This window comes from Rhinopithecus bieti, unplaced genomic scaffold, assembly GCF_001698545.2.
Source record: "Rhinopithecus bieti isolate Rb0 unplaced genomic scaffold, ASM169854v2 scaffold_3875, whole genome shotgun sequence".
In the NCBI taxonomy this organism is placed as follows: Eukaryota; Metazoa; Chordata; class Mammalia; order Primates; family Cercopithecidae; genus Rhinopithecus; species Rhinopithecus bieti.
Genome location: NW_016804422.1, coordinates 686322 through 704535, shown reverse-complemented (window position 1 = coordinate 704535; position 18214 = coordinate 686322). Strand labels below are relative to the sequence as shown.

The 18214-nt window shown below is 57.6% G+C and overlaps 1 protein-coding gene across 1 annotated transcript; it reads left to right on the top strand.

Moving 5' to 3' along the window:
• Nucleotides 1–693: 693 nt before the first annotated feature.
• On the top strand, nt 694–16590 carry SLC38A3 (solute carrier family 38 member 3). Its single transcript, XM_017868018.1, has 16 exons — nt 694–792; nt 9274–9425; nt 9527–9608; nt 9781–9896; nt 10511–10584; nt 10669–10761; nt 10861–10942; nt 12351–12433; nt 12528–12586; nt 12785–12949; nt 13026–13105; nt 13378–13478; nt 13701–13825; nt 13912–14056; nt 14988–15091; nt 15180–16590. Exons 2-16 carry the CDS (start codon nt 9325–9327, stop codon nt 15282–15284), a joined length of 1515 nt encoding a protein of 504 aa, XP_017723507.1. The 5' UTR covers nt 694–792; nt 9274–9324; the 3' UTR covers nt 15285–16590.
• Nucleotides 16591–18214: the final 1624 nt, after the last annotated feature.

Below are 18214 nucleotides of genomic sequence, written 5' to 3'. Positions count from 1 at the left end.
CCAAGAACGGGGCCATCCTAAAACCCCTGTCTGTCCCCAGGGCACCAAGTCCCAGCCCCCTTCTTGTGGACAGGCTGACAGCTGTCTCCTACACCTTCTAAATAAGGACGGGGGTCATGATTGGGGGGGCCCCAGGTGAGGCTCAAGCAAGCCAAGCCTTACTCTTTGCCTGACCTCGCCACCCCTGCCCTCTCTGTTCCAGCCTCAGCCTCCTCTGAATATCTGGGGTGGAGACAGAATTGATACAAGAAGCCCTCCCACCCTCGCCCCCACCCCACCCCTGGTTGGGAAGGACGAGGCAGATAGAAGAGGTATTTTGTTGCCTGACTGTCGCCAGGAAATCCCTCATTCAAGCATCCCTCACTGAGGCTATGCATTGCCAGTCCTCTTGACTGAAGCTCCCCTTCTGGTTTTGAGGGGTGTGGGCAGAGCGTTTCAGGGGTTAAGGTGACACCCACAGACCTCAGAGAGAATCTGCTTCGGACTGAAGCATTCCCCCTACAAGATTCAACGGAGCCCCTCCGGCAGCTCTGCTCTTCCACCTAGGGGCTCCTTAATGCTCAGGCCGCCCCTTTGCTCCCGGCCTGCCCCGGCCCCCGCCATTCCCCGACCAGCCCCTCCTCCCGCGGGCCGCCAGGGATTGGCGGGCCGGGGGCCGGGCCGGGGGCGGGGCCGGGCGCCCTTCATCCCCCACGTCGCTGTTGTCGCTGTTGCAGCCCTGAGTTCAGCCGGGAGCAGAGCGGACCGCGCTGGCCCGAGCGGAGCGCCGCGCGTGCCCAGCCGCGAGGCCAGGTACCGCTTCGGGTGTTCATCCTGCCGCACAGGGGAATCGGGTGGGCCGAGCGCTACTGTCCACCCTCCTTGTCCATAGCCGGGCTCTGGGCAGCTCTCCTCTCCCGTCCTGACCCGGGCAGGCGCCCCAGCCTCCGGCGAGCCAAAGCCCCGCGCGCTCCAGGCGCCGGTCTTGGGGACCTGCCAGTCGGGACTCAGCGCCGAGCTTGAGCAGGGCGCTGGAGGTACCGGGAGGGACACGTCGTCGCCTTGGGGCCTCTCGGCATGGCCGGGAGGTACAGCAGGAGGTCGGCGGGCACCCGGGGCTGGGACCACAGGACGCCTTGTTGGAGGCTCGGGCGGCACGCCACAGGCTTTCTGAGGCAGGGCCCGTGGGGCAGGCTGCAGAGGGCCCGAGGTGAGGACCCAAGAGGAGCCTGGAGCATTCCCTGGAGCGCTGCCCCGACGGGCGCCTGACAGGCAGAGCAGCCCGGCTGGCACGATGGGAATCCTGGTATATTTATCCCGGCTGCTTTGGACAAGGGCTTGAGGGCAGATCGGGCCGGGCCGCCTGAGGGGCCGCGGGGTACATGCTGGTCCCAGAGCCGGTGCCATTTGCAGAGGAGCCAGCGGGCACAGAAGGCGCAGGGCGCGCGTGGCTCCCTGACCTGTGGCCGGGGCGCCGTGCGAGCTCCTCCCAACCTGGAACTGGGTAGGGAATAAGTCAGAGCCCGCGCAGCGCACTGCGGAGAGAAGGAACCAAGACTTGGTTTGCAAGAGCCCGCCCCCGTCCGGTTGTCCCCTTCGATTGGCCACAGCGAATGCGTGCGTTTGTTTACACCCGGGCAGGGGGAAGCCAGGGGCGGGACCTGCGGGGACCCGCCCTTTTCCCCCCACAGGGACCTGAGTCCTGAGTCCAGGTATGGGCTCCCAAACAGGTCTGAGAAAGGCTAAGTCAAAGGCTCTTGAGCCCTGAGGAACACCATGGAGGACATCCCCACTCATGCCCATCCTTCCTTCAGCCTGCCAACCCTGTCCTTTCTTCCATGACCCACTCGGGGCACAGACCTGCCCCTGGAAAACGCCCTTGGACCTTTCACCTCTTCCTGTTCTGTAAAAGGTCTGGGATGGGGCTCATTTCCTTTTGGAAAGGAAGCAAATCCCTCAGGGCTCTCAGTCTGGGGGATAGAAAGCTAAAGAGACCCAAGGATGGTTCGATTTTGAATGGGGGAAATTAGGCACAGCCAGGGTACCCTTCCTGCAAGAAGCATCACTGGTGGGAGGGATCAGGACTGGAAGACGCCAAGCCTGGCCCGTCTCTGAGAGGGCTGGAATAACTGAAACCAGAAATGGGAATCTGATTTCTTGACATGGGGAGCAGGGAGCTGAATCTCTGGGGAGGGTGGGAGTGTGTATCTCAGAATTTTGCTCTGCCTGGGCCCATGGGACCCATGTCTTCGCTGGCCTCTCAAGTCACTCTTTGTTGTGTGCTGGTTCTTTTGGCCCATGTCACAAATGGTCCCCACACCAGACCAGGGCTCCAGGTTGCCAGATCATGACAACTGATTGCTCCTGTTCTTGTGCCATTGCCCTAGCAAGTAGCCTTGAAGCCCTGGACAGATGGAGAAACTGAGGCACAACAAGACTAGCTGGGTGGTTCATGGTCTCTGGGTTGAGTCAGGGAAGGATTTTAAGCTGAACTGGCCACACCCTGGAAGTCTGGGCTGGGTGTGAGGACAAGCATCCAGTTTGAGAGGGAAACATATTTGGAGGGGAGTGGTGCGGGTGGGCCACAAGGGAGGTGCAGTTTTGGCGTCTCTGTGAACAGAAAGCTGAGGTGGAATGTACAGTCTATGCTATAGTAGAATTGGGACTCAGTGGGAGGATGTTCTAGTGTAGACATGGCCAGGGGCCAGGCCTCAGTTGGAGCAGGTAAGAGGGCTTGCCGAGGGCCTCGACTGCATTCCATTAATTTATTTTTATTTGTTTCATTTTTTGAGATGGGGTCTCACTCTGTTGCCCAGGCTGGAGTGCAGTGGCACAATCTAGCCTTACTGCAGCCGCCGCCTCCCAGGCTCAAGCAATTCTCCCATCTCAGCCTTCTGAGTAGCCAGGACCGAAAGGTGCGCAACACCAAGCCTGGATAGTTTTTTTGTATTTTTGGTAGAGGCAGAGTTTCATCATGTTGCCCAGACTGGTCTCGGACTCCTGAGCTCAAGCAGTCTGCCTGCCTTGGCCTCCCAAAGTGCTGGAATTACAAGTGTGAGCCACCATGCCTGGCTACTCCATTCATTTAACATTTGCTGAGCACCCACTGTGTGCCCTGTGTACTCTTGTTTAGTGGGCGAAGGGTAGGCCTTTGACTCTGGGTGGTAGGACAGACATAGGAGAACAGGGTGGGGCTCTAGAGGACCAGGCGGGGCTTCTGGGGGCCAAAGGGAAGGACCAGCTGCTGGGCAGGAGGGGCTTTCCGGCCAGTAGCCTGGGGTGGCTTGGTTTTGAATTTCCGCTCTGCGGGCCACGTCCTGTACACAGCCTCTCAGCCGGCACGTCTGCACACGTGCATGGCTGCTGAGAATGGGGGTCACTCCAAATGACCATCATCTCCACATGTATTTTCCATTGCTCAGGTAGACAAGTCCTGGGTGCTGGACCAGGGATCTCTGAGCTTTCCAGTTGGGCCTGGCCTTGTGACCCTAGTGGGCTCAGCCCCACCCTCTGGGTGTCATAGTACCTGGCTGGTAGGGGCATAACCTGCTCTGTGGAGACCTGGAGGCACAGCAGCAGTCTTTTTGTGGGGTCCTCCAGGATTCTGCCTGGCCATCTTGGCAGTGTCCGTTGGGCCTACTGCCCCCTCACCTGGGATCCCTGGCTCCCTCTCCCCTTCTTGCTCTTTCTGGGACTCTCTTTTTCCTCCATTGTCTCTTTTTTTTTTTTTTTTTTTGAGATAGGATCTCTCTCTGTTACCCAGGCTGGCGTGCAGTGGCGTGATCTTGGCTCGCTGCAGCCTCTGCCTCTGGGATCAAGCAATTCTCCTGCCTCAGCTTCCCGAGTAGCTGGGATTACGGGCACCTGCCACCATGCCTGGATAATTTTTGTATTTTTAGTAGAGATGGGGTTTCACCATGTTGGCCAGGCTGGTCTCGAACTCCTGGGCTCAGGTGATCTGCCCGTCTTAGCCTCCCAAAGTGCTGGGATTACAGGCATGAGCCACCACGCCCGGCCTTACAACTGTCTCTTGCTGTCTCGCTGTCTGTCTCTTCCTCCATTTGGCTGTTTCTGACTGGGTGCTCACTCTGTTTCTCACCTCCCTGGTTGTCTCTGTCACTCTCTGTCTCCCTGTCTAAATGTCTGTCCGCTATCTGCATGTGATTTTTGTCTGTTTTTCTGTCTGTGTCCCTCTGTGTGCATCTGCATTTCCCTGTCTCCCTGGGCCTCTGCATCTCTGTCTATCTGTCTCTCTGTATGGATCAGTATGCATGGATGCATGGAGCTAATGACTGTGTTTTCTCTCCCTGTTCTCTCCCTCTCTATCTCTCTTCCCTCCCTCTTCCTCTTCTTCCTGATGTTGGATGTTGCCCCTCCTCCAGGCCGACCTTGACTTTAGCCCCCCATCGGACTCTCTGATGAGTCCTGAACTGCCCGAGGCCTGTGTTTCAGCTTTCTTTGGGGCCAGAAGTCCGGCTGTCCAAATATTTGGCCGGCTCCAGGGGATTCCGGGTCAGCAGGGAGGAGAATGGGCTGGCTGGCGCAGGGTCTCCCCTGCCCCTGGGGGGCCACAGTCACGTGATGTCCTGTCCTTTGCCTCAGCTGGGCCTCGGGCTGCACGTCCTTCTCAGCAGACTGGTAATGGGGGAGGTGGGGGCTGCTGTTGCTGTAGCCCACTCGTGAACCAAGAGCTTCTGGCTGCAACCTCTACGGGTGGCAGCCTGAGCAAGGAGGGTCCAGGGCTGGGTGGGAAGGGAGGCTGAGGTGCCTAAGGTTAGGCCCAGCTACAAGCATCTGTTAGAAAATGTACCCGGCCACAGGAAAGTCTACCTTCCGGCCCCAGCTGGGTCTCTCAGATCCTCCTAGACACCTCCGGATGCCCAGAACACACAGCCACAGACCCTAGATCCCAAGGCCAGGGAACTGGGGGTTGAGGATTAACATGGCCAGTAGTTCAGTTCTCTGGGCCATCTGCCTTCCCCTGAATGTGCCCCCTCCTGCATGTCACTTCTTCAGTATTAGCCCAGGGTTGGTCACACACTGGCCACTTGCATTGTTGTGTTGTTGATGAGGAGGATGTGGCAGAGGGAGGACTAGAATCTACTGGGGTCAAAATCTGGAAACGTGGGTCTGGAGGAGGGTAAGAGGTGTCTTTTCCCTGTTCTAACATCCTCCTCCCACTTGCTTTGTCCCTAGACCCCTGACCCCAGCAATCAGCTACCACTAATTCCTGTGGCTGTGCCTTGAGAACATACAGTCCAAATGTCTCCATTGGATCTGGTTCCCCCCCTTACTAACACCTTGTCCTAGGAGGGGGCATCTTCCCTCTGAAGCCTGGAGGAGCAGATGGACAGAGGGGTAACTGTCCAGATGGGTACCAGACTTAGAAGGGGGGCACCCTGTCTCAGTCAAGGAGGGGAGTGGTAAAAATGAGCTGAGCTGGAACTGGGGGCAGCCCTCACCCCTGAGCCCCCAGGAATAATCATGAAGGACCCTCAAGCCAGGTGAGCTGTCTCTCCTGAGATCTTGGCGGAGGTCAGGAAGCCTGGGCCTTAGCAGTAAGCTCCAGGGGGTCTGTGCCTCCGCTGGTACAAGTGACCACCAAGGAAAAAAGAGTGTGAAGTCCTCCCTGTCACCAGCTCACTACTGCAGACCCAGACCCACTTATGTTTCTGAGCATGGGGAAGGAAAGCAAAGCTCAGAGTCCTGGGGACTCCAAGGACCTTGATCCCTGGGCAGAGAGCTGTGCTTCCTGTAGCTGCTTGCATCAGCTGCCCTGAGGTGGCCTGGATTCCTGGGGCTCAAAATCTTTAATTAGCCAAACTCAACACCTGCCGAGGTGTGACTGATGAATTCTCGCTGTGTGATGTTTGCGTGGGCGGGCGTTACCTGCTGCACCATCCCTGTGGCTCCTGGCCCCTCCTGGCCCTTATCTCCCAGGAAAGCAAAACAGGTCCCAGGGCAAGGGCCTGGGCCGTTGATCTACTGCCCGGGCTCACACTACATCCATGACATGCCATTCTGATGACCTGCCCAAGGCCACTATGATCTCCCCACCCTAGCGCCTCGCCACTCTCTGGGCACCCATGGCCTGCCCTGGGGATGAAGGCTTTGGGGAGGCTCCTCACTCATCCCAAACTTTGACCAAGCCTCATGGGACCCCTAGAGGATAGGGGTACACTGAGGTCCTGAGTTGGGGAGTATGCTGCCCCTAGCCACACAGTGAGGCAGGGCCAAGCCCAGCACCAGAAGGTCTACTCTGGGCTTTCAACACAGGGGATCAGGCTCTGCTGGGATCCTTTCTCATGCGGGGGCCCTTCCCTGAGTTTACCCTGACTCCTGGATACAAAGGAGCCTGGGAGGCCACAGGCCTGAGGGGTAGGAGCTGTCAAAAATGGGCTGGCAGCCTCAGGGAATGGCTGGGGGCTCCATGCCAAGCCAGTGCTAATCCTCACCCTGGTCCCCAGCCCCCAGCCCTCCTCTCTGCCCTGGACCAAAGGCTATACTCCTGGACCTGGCCTTTACAGCTCTATCAGGTTTGTCTGTCGCCACAGAACCTTCCTTCAACCCTCACAGCTTGCCTTGTACTGCACCTCAGGGCCTCTGCCTATGCTGTGCTCTCTGTCTGGTGCCCTGTTTTCTGTTTGACACCCCAGGGTGCCTACTGGAATTTTAGGACTGGCTTCGTTACCTCCTCCAGGAAGTCTTCCTTGATTCCCTCATCCTCTTTTTTTTTTTTTGAGATGGAGTTTGGCTCTTGTTGGCCAGGCTAGAATGCAATGGCACAATCTCGGGTCACTGCAACCTCCACCTCCCAGGTTCACGCGATTCTCCTGCCTCAGCCTCCCAGGTAGCTGGGATTACAGGCATGCGCCACCACGCCGGGCTAATTTTGTGTTTTTAGTAGAGACGGGGTTTTTCCATGTTGGTCAGGCTGGTCTTGAACTCCTGACCTCAGGTGATCCTGCTCGCCTCGGCCTCCCAAAGTGCTGGGATTACAGGCATGAGCCACTGCGCCCAGCACCCCCATCCTCTTTTTTGAGATACAGCACTATGTGGCTTACACTGAGTTGCAGCAGGAGCTACAGGGTATTGATGAGGGTGCTATTTGGGGGGGGGGTTGTCTCTTTCAGGCTGGAGGTCACTTGAGGAGAGATATTCTAAATCCTTTCTGGGATCTCGGGCCAGCCCAAGACCCAGCAATGACTGGTCATGATTGAGTAATAGCCACCAGGCCCCAAAGGTCTAGGCCCAGCTCCTGCAGGGGGGATGGGGAACCTGAAGCTCAGACTTCAGACACCTCCCACGGCCCATGACACAGACTGTGGTCTCCCTGGAGGCAGTGCCTGGCTGCTATGGAAGAATATTAGGGCAGAGAAGTGTGTTTTGTCCAGGCTGCCAGCTCAGCACACTCTGAGGGCCTGTCCCAGCCTGCCCAGAACAGGGGGCCGAGAGAGGGCACCCCCAACTGAATGCAGGAGGGACTCTGGAGTAGCTCTGGACGCCAGCACCGGCACCTCCATACCCAGGTGGGACCCTTGGAGGGATGCTGATGGCAAGGCTTAGGGCAGGGGCATGAGGACAGGTGGACCTAGGCAACTCTGGGGTCAGGGGAGAGGGCTCAAGAAGAGATGCTAACATTGTTAAGAGTCCTGAGTAGGTGGGGCTGGGAGGAGAGGAGGTAAGATGCTGGCATCAGAAGGAGAGGCAAGTTTGAGGGATGCAAGAGTGCCATGTTTGGGGTCTCCAGGGTCCAGGTGCCAGAATCTGAACTCCGGCCTGGGGCTGCCTGGGGCAGTACAGGGAGGGAGTCCTCTGACCAGAGAGGCCAGAGGCTGCTGTGACCTCTGCAGCCTCCGGGGGCACCAGGCCTGAGGCCTGAGCCCAGCCTCTCCTGTTCACCCCTAGCCCTGAGTGCTACATTTGAGTCCCCCAGTGCTCCAGATTCAAGGGCAGACCTGAGACCATCAGGGGCTGGAGTGGGGATGGGGGGTTCAGGGCAGAATTCAGGGTTCCCCAGCAGAGAGGGCACCATGGCTTCAGGACCAGGCTCTGGCTGTCGTGCCTGGCAGGGCTGTCCCCCTCACTGGTCTCCAGCTCTCCTGCTGGCCAGGCTGGCCTTCAGGGTGTCCTTACAGAACCTGGGGGCACTATGCCCAGCCACCTCTGGGTATGAGACAGGCAATTCCTGGACCCAGTGATGGGAGAGGGGCCAGTGAGTTGTCTGGGCAGTGGGCAGGGATGGTGGGGAAAGGGGAGCTGGTTCCTTTGAGGCCCAGCAGGGCCAAGCCCTGAGAAGGGAGACTGATCTGGTGACCCAGGATCCTCTACAGCCGGCCAAGGGCCTGAGCTCCTGGCCTGGGGCCCTAGGAAATGGGGGTCTGTTCAGAGGGTCCACTCCTGGACAGTGGGCCCCTGAGGGTTGGGGGTTCCCTGCCTGGCAGTAGAGGAGAGGCTTGGAAGAAAACATGGCCCTGAGGCCAGGACTGTGTGGAGGGTGAGGCGTGTGTGGCACAGAGAACCGGCCCTGGAGCACCCTTTTCCTGGAAGGCCCCCTGAGGGCCCTTTGCCGCAGCCAGGCGGGAAGGGCCCAGGTGTCCAGCTACCCAGCACCGCCTCAGGCATCCTGGCTCCGGGAGGGGGGACAGCCTCTGCGCCTGCCGTTCCCAGCGCCAGCTCTCAGCCCACAGAGGGCTCTTTGTTCTGGCTGCCAGCAGTGCCCGCCGGGCCGGCTGGGAACAGGGGGCCCACAGCCCTCCACCCCTGTTCCCTCGGAGCCTCCAGCCGTTGGGCAGCTGGCCATTCTAGATTGGGGCAGGAGGCCCTGACACAGGGTCATGCAGGAAACCCCATCACCCAGTACTGATGTCAAGGAGTAGAAGTCTATTCCCGTACATACCAGATGAAGTCTGGGGACCTGGGACTGAGCATCTGGGGATGCTGGTGCCACTGGGCTCTGAACTTGGGTCATCCAGATGACCCTTACTTCACAGATGGTGAAACCGAGACCCCAAAGGCTTGCCTGGATGGGTGTGCGTGTAAGAAATGCATTATGTACATTGGCTATGGGTGTCCCACTCAGAACATGCTGGGAACTCAGTGTCTAGAGCTGAGATCTCCCCAATGGCGGTCCCAGGGAGGCAGGGCAGGCAGAGCTGCATGTGTCGGGTATGTCCATATACCTTTCTGGGAGTGTGCTAATCTGGGAGGTGTGCTATGGCTGCAGGCCTCGGGTAGAGGCTGGGCCATAGGCCCAAGTAATTGGGCTAACCAGAGGGACTGGCTGCTCTGCAGACATCTGACTGTTGGTGTGAGACCAGTGCTCCTGGTGGTGTGCCCTGAGCCATGGAGGTGCCTTTGCAGACAGAGATGGTGGAGCTGGTGCCCAATGGCAAACACTCAGAGGGGCTGCTCCCAGTCATCACCCCCATGGCAGGCAACCAGAGGTGAGTACAAGAGGGACCCAGTACTGGCTCAAGACAGGGCAGGGCAGGGGTACAGAGCAAAGGGCTGGAGCTGAGCCACCCACCCTGACCTGTGCCTACAGAGTCGAGGACCCCACAAGGAGCTGTATTGAGGGCAAGAGTTTCCTACAGAAAAGTCCCAGCAAGGAGCCACACTTCACTGACGTGAGCAGGGCAACAACGGGTTGTTGGGGGACACTGTGGGGAACTTGGATGCAGTAATGAGGTGGTCTCTGGCAGCAGTGGGAGGCTGAGGGACAGTCAGGGGGAATGCCACGATGCCCCTGTCCCTTGCTGACTCCTCCCACCCTTTCCCATCCCATTCTGGTGCCTGCAGTTCGAGGGGAAGACATCATTTGGGATGTCAGTGTTCAACCTCAGCAATGCCATCATGGGCAGCGGCATCCTGGGACTCGCCTATGCCATGGCCAATACAGGCATTATCCTTTTCCTGTGAGTGCCCTCAGAGAACCTTCTAAAGATAGGGGCCCTAAGCAAGTCACCAATCATGACCTCCCAGGACCCGCCAGTTCCCTGTCCTAGCACCCAGGCTGCAGTGGGTGGGCACTTTTTACACTAACAAACCATGGCTGAAAAAAACATCCACAGCCAAACAAATATACCTCACTGCCCAGTAAACCAACTGAGGTCACAACACAGGCCAGTCTTACAGGCCAGAGACTGTCCTTCTGCCACCTTACACATGATGGCCAAGCCCCATGGCCAGGCTTTGTGTGGGCACACATGTCCTTTGCCTGGGGGCTCTGTCCTGAAACCAGAATGGAAAACATGTTTGTTTCAAGGACTCGAGAGGAGAAGGTGCTCAGAGGGCAGTCACAGGGACACTCTTGACCCAGAGGGCCCCTTCTGGGGTGTGTTCCACCCTGGATCAAACAGGGTGGTGTTCATCACCCCTGGGGCCTGCTGATCTTGCATCTATACCTGTTGGAAGTCCAGACACCCAGGTTACAGACCCTTTACCCCCAGGCCTCTCAGAGCCCCTCACCCTCTGCCAGCTAGGGTAGCCCCCAATGGCCTTTTTCTTCCATCTTCCCATGTGTCCCCAGGTTCCTGTTGACGGCTGTCGCCTTGCTCTCCAGCTACTCCATCCACCTGCTACTCAAGTCCTCAGGGGTCGTGGGTGAGCTTCACACCAGCCTGGAATGGGTGGGAGCTGGTGGGTAAACTGGGGCAAGTTCCTGACTTCTTGACCCTGCTTCTGCAGGCATCCGTGCCTATGAGCAGCTGGGCTACCGTGCCTTTGGGACCCCAGGAAAGCTGGCAGCAGCCCTGGCCATCACACTCCAGAACATCGGAGGTGAGAGCAGTGGGCAGGGGCAGGCAGTAGGTAAGCGGACGGCCCCAAAAGCTGGCCGGTTGGGCTGACCCCAGTGCCTGCTCACCCCTCTCCCCACAGCCATGTCCAGCTACCTGTACATCATCAAGTCTGAGCTGCCACTTGTTATACAGACCTTCCTGAACCTGGAGGAGAAAACCTCGTGAGCCCTGGAGTGGGGAGGGGAGGAGAGGGGTGCGGTGCAATGAGGAGGGGTGGGGTAGGGGGCTGGGTGAGGGTGGGGGTGCCAGGCTGGGCTAGTGGGAGAGACAAGACAAAGCAGACAAGAAGCTGGTGGAGGTGGGAGAGTTGCCAGCAGAGCCAGCATTCAGTTCACACTCACTTGGGAAGCACCTAGGGGACACCCCCTCCAGAAGGGGCATGTGGGGCTAGGGGCAGGGTACAGCTGAGAAAGCTGGGCCCCTCCTCGCCCCGAACCCAGCCTGTGAGCGTGGGAGGCTCAAGCTTAGCTCTAAGCACCTGCTATTCCTGACCATGGGGTTGCCCCCCCACCAAGAGATTAAGCCCAAGTGTCCCAGTTGCCTATCACTTTAACCAGCATTGACTGGGCATCAAACGTGTTTTGTGGGACAGAGGGGACACAGTCAGGCCCTGCTCTTGTCAGCCCAGCCGAGCAAGCAGAGGGGCTGGGAGGTTGAGAGTAGCTCCCGCAAGAGGGAGAGCCAGAATTCTGCCCCTAGGGCCCTGGGCCTTTCCCAAGGAGTTGACCTCCGGGCTTGCCTCTGAGGACGGCCCTGGTCCTTATCTCCTTGTTTCCCTGTGCCCCATATCCATTCCTGGTGGGTTAGAGGAGGGAGCAGGATGAGGCAATGCCAAGATGCCAGAAGGAACTGCAAGGGATACAGGTTATTGCAAGTGCCTGAAACCCCCGTGGAAAACACCACCTCCCTCTAGAACCAGGTCCCTTCCTCCCACCCACCTCCATCCAAAGGCTGGGCCCAGACCTATGTGTCCTGAGAAAAGCAACAGCAGTGCCTATAATAGAGAGGGTCCTGAGCATGAGCTGTGTGCCAGGCTGGAACCTTAGTTCTCACGTCACCCTGAAGGAGAGTACTGAGGGCACGCCCTTTTTTTTTTTTTTTTCTTACTTTTTTTTTTTTTGAGACGGAGTCTCGCTCTGTTGCCCAGGCTGGAGTACAGTGGTGCAATCTTCGGCTCACTGCAACCTCTGCCTCCTGGGTTCATGCGATTCACCTGCCTCAGCCTCCTGAGTAGCTGGGATTATAGGCTCCTGCCACCATGCCCAGCTAATTTTTTTTGTATTTTTAGTAGAGACGGGATTTCACCATGTTGGTCAGGCTGGTCTCAAACTCCTGACCTGATGATCCACCCACCTTGGCCTCCCAAAGTGCTGGGATTACAGGCGTGAGGCACCACGCCTGGCCGGGCACGCCCATTTTGCAGATGGGGAAAGTGAGACTCAGAGCTGTGGACAAACATTCTTCAGATGTCACTCACTGGCACCACTGGTAACTCCAGCAGAGGGAGGCAGGGGCCCCATCCCAGGCTGAATGGATTCTGACCCTGGCTCCCGATTCCTGTCCCTGCAGGGACTGGTTCATAAATGGGAACTACCTGGTGATCCTTGTGTCTGTCATCATCATTCTGCCCCTGGCACTGATGCGGCAGCTTGGTGAGTGTGGAAGGGTCAGAGCCTTGGAAAGGATGTTGGAGGCGTATACCATGGGAGGGGCCCCAGGTCTCAGAGTGCCCCCTCCACTTTGCAGGCTACCTGGGCTACTCCAGCGGCTTCTCTCTTAGCTGCATGGTGTTCTTCCTAATTGCAGTGAGTCATCTTCCATGTTGGCCGAGAAAGCGGGCAGCGGGTCTCTCGGGGGAGTTCCCTGTCATCAGGTGGGGGCACGTGTCTCTGGGAAGCCTGGGCCAGAAGGCAGTTCTGCCAGTCCTGATCTAGATGTGGCTTCATGGTAACTTCCCAGGCAGCTCAGCCTGGCTCGAACACCCTCATCCCTCCCCACTCCAGGTCATCTACAAAAAGTTCCACGTGCCCTGCCCACTGCCCCCCAACTTCAACAACACCGCAGGCAACTTCAGCCACATGGAGGTCGTGAAGGAGAAGGTGCAGCTGCAGATCGAGCCTGAGGCTGCAGCCTTCTGCACTCCCAGTTACTTCACGCTCAACTCACAGGTTCTGACAGGTCAGGGCGGGGCGGGGGCCCAGTGAGAGTGGGGGACTGCCTTGACACAGCCTCATGTTTCCCCAGACAGCATACACCATCCCCATCATGGCCTTTGCCTTCGTCTGCCACCCCGAGGTGTTGCCCATCTATACCGAGCTCAAGGAGTAGGTATCTGTGGCTGGCAGCGGGGGCGGGGCTGCCCTGAGCTGGTTTGGGGAGAATGGATGTGGTCCTGAATGTGGAGAGGGGAGTGACAGGAGCCAAGTCACTTTATCTAAGATCTCCTGGGCAGCCATGAGAGGCGATTATGAGCAAGAAGGAGACTCCCTCAGCTGCTGAATGGTGAAAGTGTAGTGCCAGAGAGGGCTTGGGGCACATGGGGGTCTCCCAATGTTGCCCAGCTTGTCATCAACACCCATCCCCCACTTCCCCACAGCCCCTCCAAGAAGAAGATGCAGCACATCTCCAACCTGTCCATCGCCGTCATGTACATCATGTACTTCCTGGCTGCCCTCTTTGGCTACCTCACCTTCTATGGTATGGTGGCACTGGTGGGCAGAGGCCTAGGCCAGGCTGGGGGGAAGGGGCTGGTTGTGGCCATGGTGCCCTCCATACTGAGGCGTGTGGTGCCTGGCTGTTCCTTGCTGCTGTGGAGGTGAGTCTGCATGCCAATCCCCACAGTGTTGGGGTCCCCCAGGCAGCTCAGATCCCACCTCCTTCCCGGGGCTACCTGCTGACCACCCTCCCTGCCTGCCACAGATGGGGTGGAGTCAGAGCTGCTGCACACCTACAGCAAGGTGGACTCATTTGACGTGCTGATCCTGTGTGTGCGTGTAGCCGTGCTGACAGCAGTCACGCTCACAGTGCCCATCGTTCTGTTCCCGGTGAGCTGGTGGGCAGGTGGCCAGACCAGTGGCGGGAGGGGCTGATGGGGCCAATAGGCTGATTATTCTTCCCACCTGTCCCCCAGGTGCGCCGCGCCATCCAGCAGATGCTGTTTCCGAACCAGGAGTTCAGCTGGCTGCGGCACGTGCTTATTGCTGTTGGCCTGCTCACTTGTATCAACCTGCTGGTCATCTTTGCCCCCAACATCCTGGGCATCTTTGGGGTCATCGGTGAGGTCTGGCCCTGCTGTGGAAGCAGGGTATTGCCCCAGAGGAATTCACCTCTGCAAATCCTGGCAGATTCCTGAGCTTACACCCTACATTAAGTGGAGTGGCCATGTGCACAGTTTGGCCTCCCATCTGAGCTTTTGTCCATAGGCTATTCTAATCCCTTTTCGGGACTCAGAGTCACTGAGTCAGTCCCCCATGCTGGAGGACAGGGGTGGACCCCAGGGATCAGAGGCCTCCTCGAAGGATCTCACTGGGTCTTGTCCACATTTCACATGTCAGGAAACTAAAGTTCAGAGTGATTAAAGGAGCAGCAGGGCCACACAGCTGGTGAATAGAAGCCTTGGGCTTGATTCAGCCCCAGGATCACTGCACTCCAAGTATGGCGCTCCATCCACTGCCACATTCCAGATGGGGCTCTCAGCTGGTAGAGCAGACAATTCTGAAATATCTTTGGGGTGACCCAACTCAGAGGACTAACAAACTCTGCCAGGACTGACAGACAGACCTGGGGGCTGAGTATCATGGATATCACGGACAGCACTCTTCGTTCTCTATGTCCGAAATCTAACTCGAAATGAATTAAGCAGAAAGGAATTCACTGGCTCAAATAACAGAGAAGCCTTCAAGTATAGCTGTAGCCTGGAGCCCAATACCCTTAAGCCCTCATCTCTCTCCATCTCTTGACTTGCCTTTCCTCAATGCTAGCTTCACTGGCTGACATTCTCCTGACACTGACATCACCAGCCTTCTATCCTCATGGATAGAGAACAAGGGGGAGAGGCTGATGAGCTAGAATCAGGCAGAGCTCTCCAGTGGTCTCTACGTGAAACTCTCTCAATAAGGAGTGTTTGATCTCATTGAAAAGTCCACCCCCAAACCTTAGTCAGTAGGAGGATATGAGCCAGCAGTGGCCATGTCTTGTTCTTTGCAGGTGCCACATCTGCCCCATGCCTCATCTTCATCTTCCCTGCCATATTCTACTTCCGAATCATGCCCACGGAGAAGGAGCCTGCGAGATCCACCCCCAAAATCCTGGTGCGAGGGGCCTGGAGGCCGGTAGGCTGGTATGGGGCTAAGGGAACTGCCCTGACCTTGGACCTGACCCTGACTTCTGATCTCACAGGCCTTGTGTTTTGCTGTGCTTGGCTTCTTGCTGATGACCATGAGCTTGAGCTTCATCATCATTGACTGGGCCTCAGGGACCAGCCGGCATGGAGGAAACCACTAGGGTGACCCTCATGCTCTTCTGTCTACTCACCCTAGCAGCCCTGCCCAGACTCTTCAGCCCCTGCTCCCATCCAGTGGCCAGTCGGGGGAGGAGAAAGACGCGATTAACACTGTGGCATTCAGCCAGGCCCCATGTCCTCTCTGTGGAAGGTTTTTGTTCAAGAGCCAGGACCAAGGCCCTTGGGCCACTACCCTGCTAGGCTCCAGAGCAGCAGGGGCTTCTTGAACTGGGAGCAGGGTGGGGCTGTTGCCTTAGATCCCACCCAAGCCCCTCATTCCCTCCTTGCACAGATGCATACACTGGGGCCCAGCAGCTGCCTCCTGAGGAGATACAGCCTGTAGAAACATACAGAGCTGGAATCGGCCTAGAGCCATTCCCCTACCCTGCTGCTAGGCCACGGTCTGTGCTCTGGAGCCTCATCTCCCCAGCCCACTTGTTTTCCCCCCTTTTATTCCCTAGGCCCTTTTCAGACACTTGGGCCCTTGGATACTCTTCTCCCATCCCCCTTCACAGGATGACACCCTCCCATACCCCATAGCTGGGGCCAGCAGGTTCTGCTGAGGGTGGGGCTGGTGTAGCTATCCCCAAGAGATCCCTGCCCTGTCCCTTCACCAGTCCTGGGGAGGCTGGGACTCCCCCTGCCACAAGCCTGGGCCACAGCTCACATTCCACTGCTGGGAGAAGAGACAGGCCGAGGCCCAGAGTGGCCTGCCCCCGGGAGCCAAAGACCCCAGTGGCCACACTGGGACAGGGTGGGGAGGCTGGCAGCCCTCTTTTATAAATATTATACATAAGACCAGCTGTGTTTTCTATTCTTGGTCTCCATGGTCCCTGGATTCCTGGAAAGTGAGGTAGGGGCCAAAACATGGATGGTGATGGAGGGCTCCCATCTCTTTGTCTGGGATGAGGGTGGGGACAGGGCAAGTCCCCACCCACCCCACCCCTGCCTCCCAAACTAACCAGTGGCACACTCAGACCCAGCTCTGGGCCTGGGCCAGGCTCAGCACAGACCTGCTTTCTCACGGGGTGAGGTGGGGAGGAATTAATGAGGCCCCAGGAAGTGGGACAGAGAGAGGCCTCCGGAAGGAGGCAACGTGAGGTGCATCCCCAGCAGCTTCAGGGAGGGTCTGAGCTGGGGGTAGCTGAGCCCTGAGGGAGCCCCAGGAAGGGCCCCCTTCCCTCCCCTAGCTCCCAGGCTGCCATGTCAACTTTCTGTCAATGCCCTGAGTCTGGGGACAAAAGTCCAGAAATCCTGTGCCCTGTTGGGCTGATCTTTTTATTAACAGTAAAATCCACTGTGAATAAAGTGGGTTAGTAGTCCCTGTGTGGGGGGCCCCAAATGGCAAAGGGAGGCGGGAGTCCAAGGTAGGGCAGGGGCTGCAAGGAAGCAGGACAGCCCCAGGTGTCCTGGCCCCGGTGGGACTGGGAAGCTGCCCACTGCCTTGAGCAGGCCTGAACCAGCTGGGACCCAGTGGGATAGAGCTGCGCAGGCCTTGGCACCAAACCCTCATTAAGAGAGACCCTGCACCAGGCTAGGCCGCTGGGGAAAGGACAGCAGGAAAGATCCAGTTTGAATTTGCAAGGCAGCTGCCAGCTCGGGAAAATCCTGAAGAAAGAACTTCCTCAAGCCGATGGCTGCTAGGCCCACAGCAGTGCCAGCTCAGCAGAGGGGAGCTTCCTGAGTCCCGTTCCCATCAGGCCCAGGCATCTGACTCCAGGCTGGGGACTCACCCAGCAGCCCTGTGGCCCCAGGAAAGAGCTGGACACTGGCCTAGAGATGGATGCAGCACAGGGTGTTCTGATGAGAGGGGCTGCCCTCTAGAGGTCTCGATGGGGCCATAACCCTGCCTGGAACCCTTGGTTCCTAGGCAGTGGGGGACAATGAAGGGCAAGTCCATCCCGCAGGCAGACCTGGGGGTCTTTTCTTATACTCCCTCCATCCATAGAAGGCTGCAGGTCAGAGCAGCAGCAGGACACCACCTCTGGCTCAGGCCCCGCAGACCAGGTGAATATGCTAAAGGTAGCACCCTCTGCGCACACACATACACACAACTGGTGTGGGGAAGGAGCCTGGGCCCTGGCCCAAGAGGCCATCTCTGCTTGCCCAGTCAGGTCTCCTCCAGCCTGACTGTGGGCAGCAGGCTCCAGCAAGGAGGAGGCAGGTAACGTGGCCACTACACTAGATTCAAGAGCCAAGTGTCCACATGACTGTTTGAAAATGAGTATCGCCAGTAATGGTGGTTCACGCCTGTAATCCCAGCACTTTGGGAGGCCAAGACAGGTGGATCACGAGGTCAGGAAATCAAGACCATCCTGGCTAACACGGTGAAACCCTGTCTCTACTAAAAATACAAAAAATTAGCCGGGCATGCTGGCAGGCGCCTGTAGTCCCAGCTACATGGAAGGCTGAGGCAGGAGAATGGCGTGAACCTGGGAGTCGGAACTTGCAGTGAGTTGAGATGGCGCCACTGCACTCCAGCCTGGGTGACAGAGCAAGACTCCGTCTCAAAAAAAAAAAAATAATAAAATAAAATAAAATAAAAGAAAGTGAGTATCCTTTGTCCCTGGCTGTCAAATTCCAGACACTTGGCCTCCATGGTCTGCAGGCCCTCAGGCATCATTAAGCATTTGTGTATGTGTTGAAAAATTTCCCAGGTTTTTTCCTTTGTTATCCTTTTAAAAAATTGTTCTGGGGCCAGGCGTGGTGGCTCACACCTGTAATCCCAGCACTTTGGGAAACCGACGTGGGCAGATTACTTGAACTCAAGATTTCAAGACCAACCTGGGCAACATGGCAAAACCTCGTCTCTAAAAAAAAACAAAAAAGGCCGGGCGCGGTGGCTCAAGCCTGTAATCCCAGCACTTTGGGAGGCCGAGATGGGCGGATCATGAGGTCAGGAGATTGAGACCATCCTGGCTAACACGGTGAA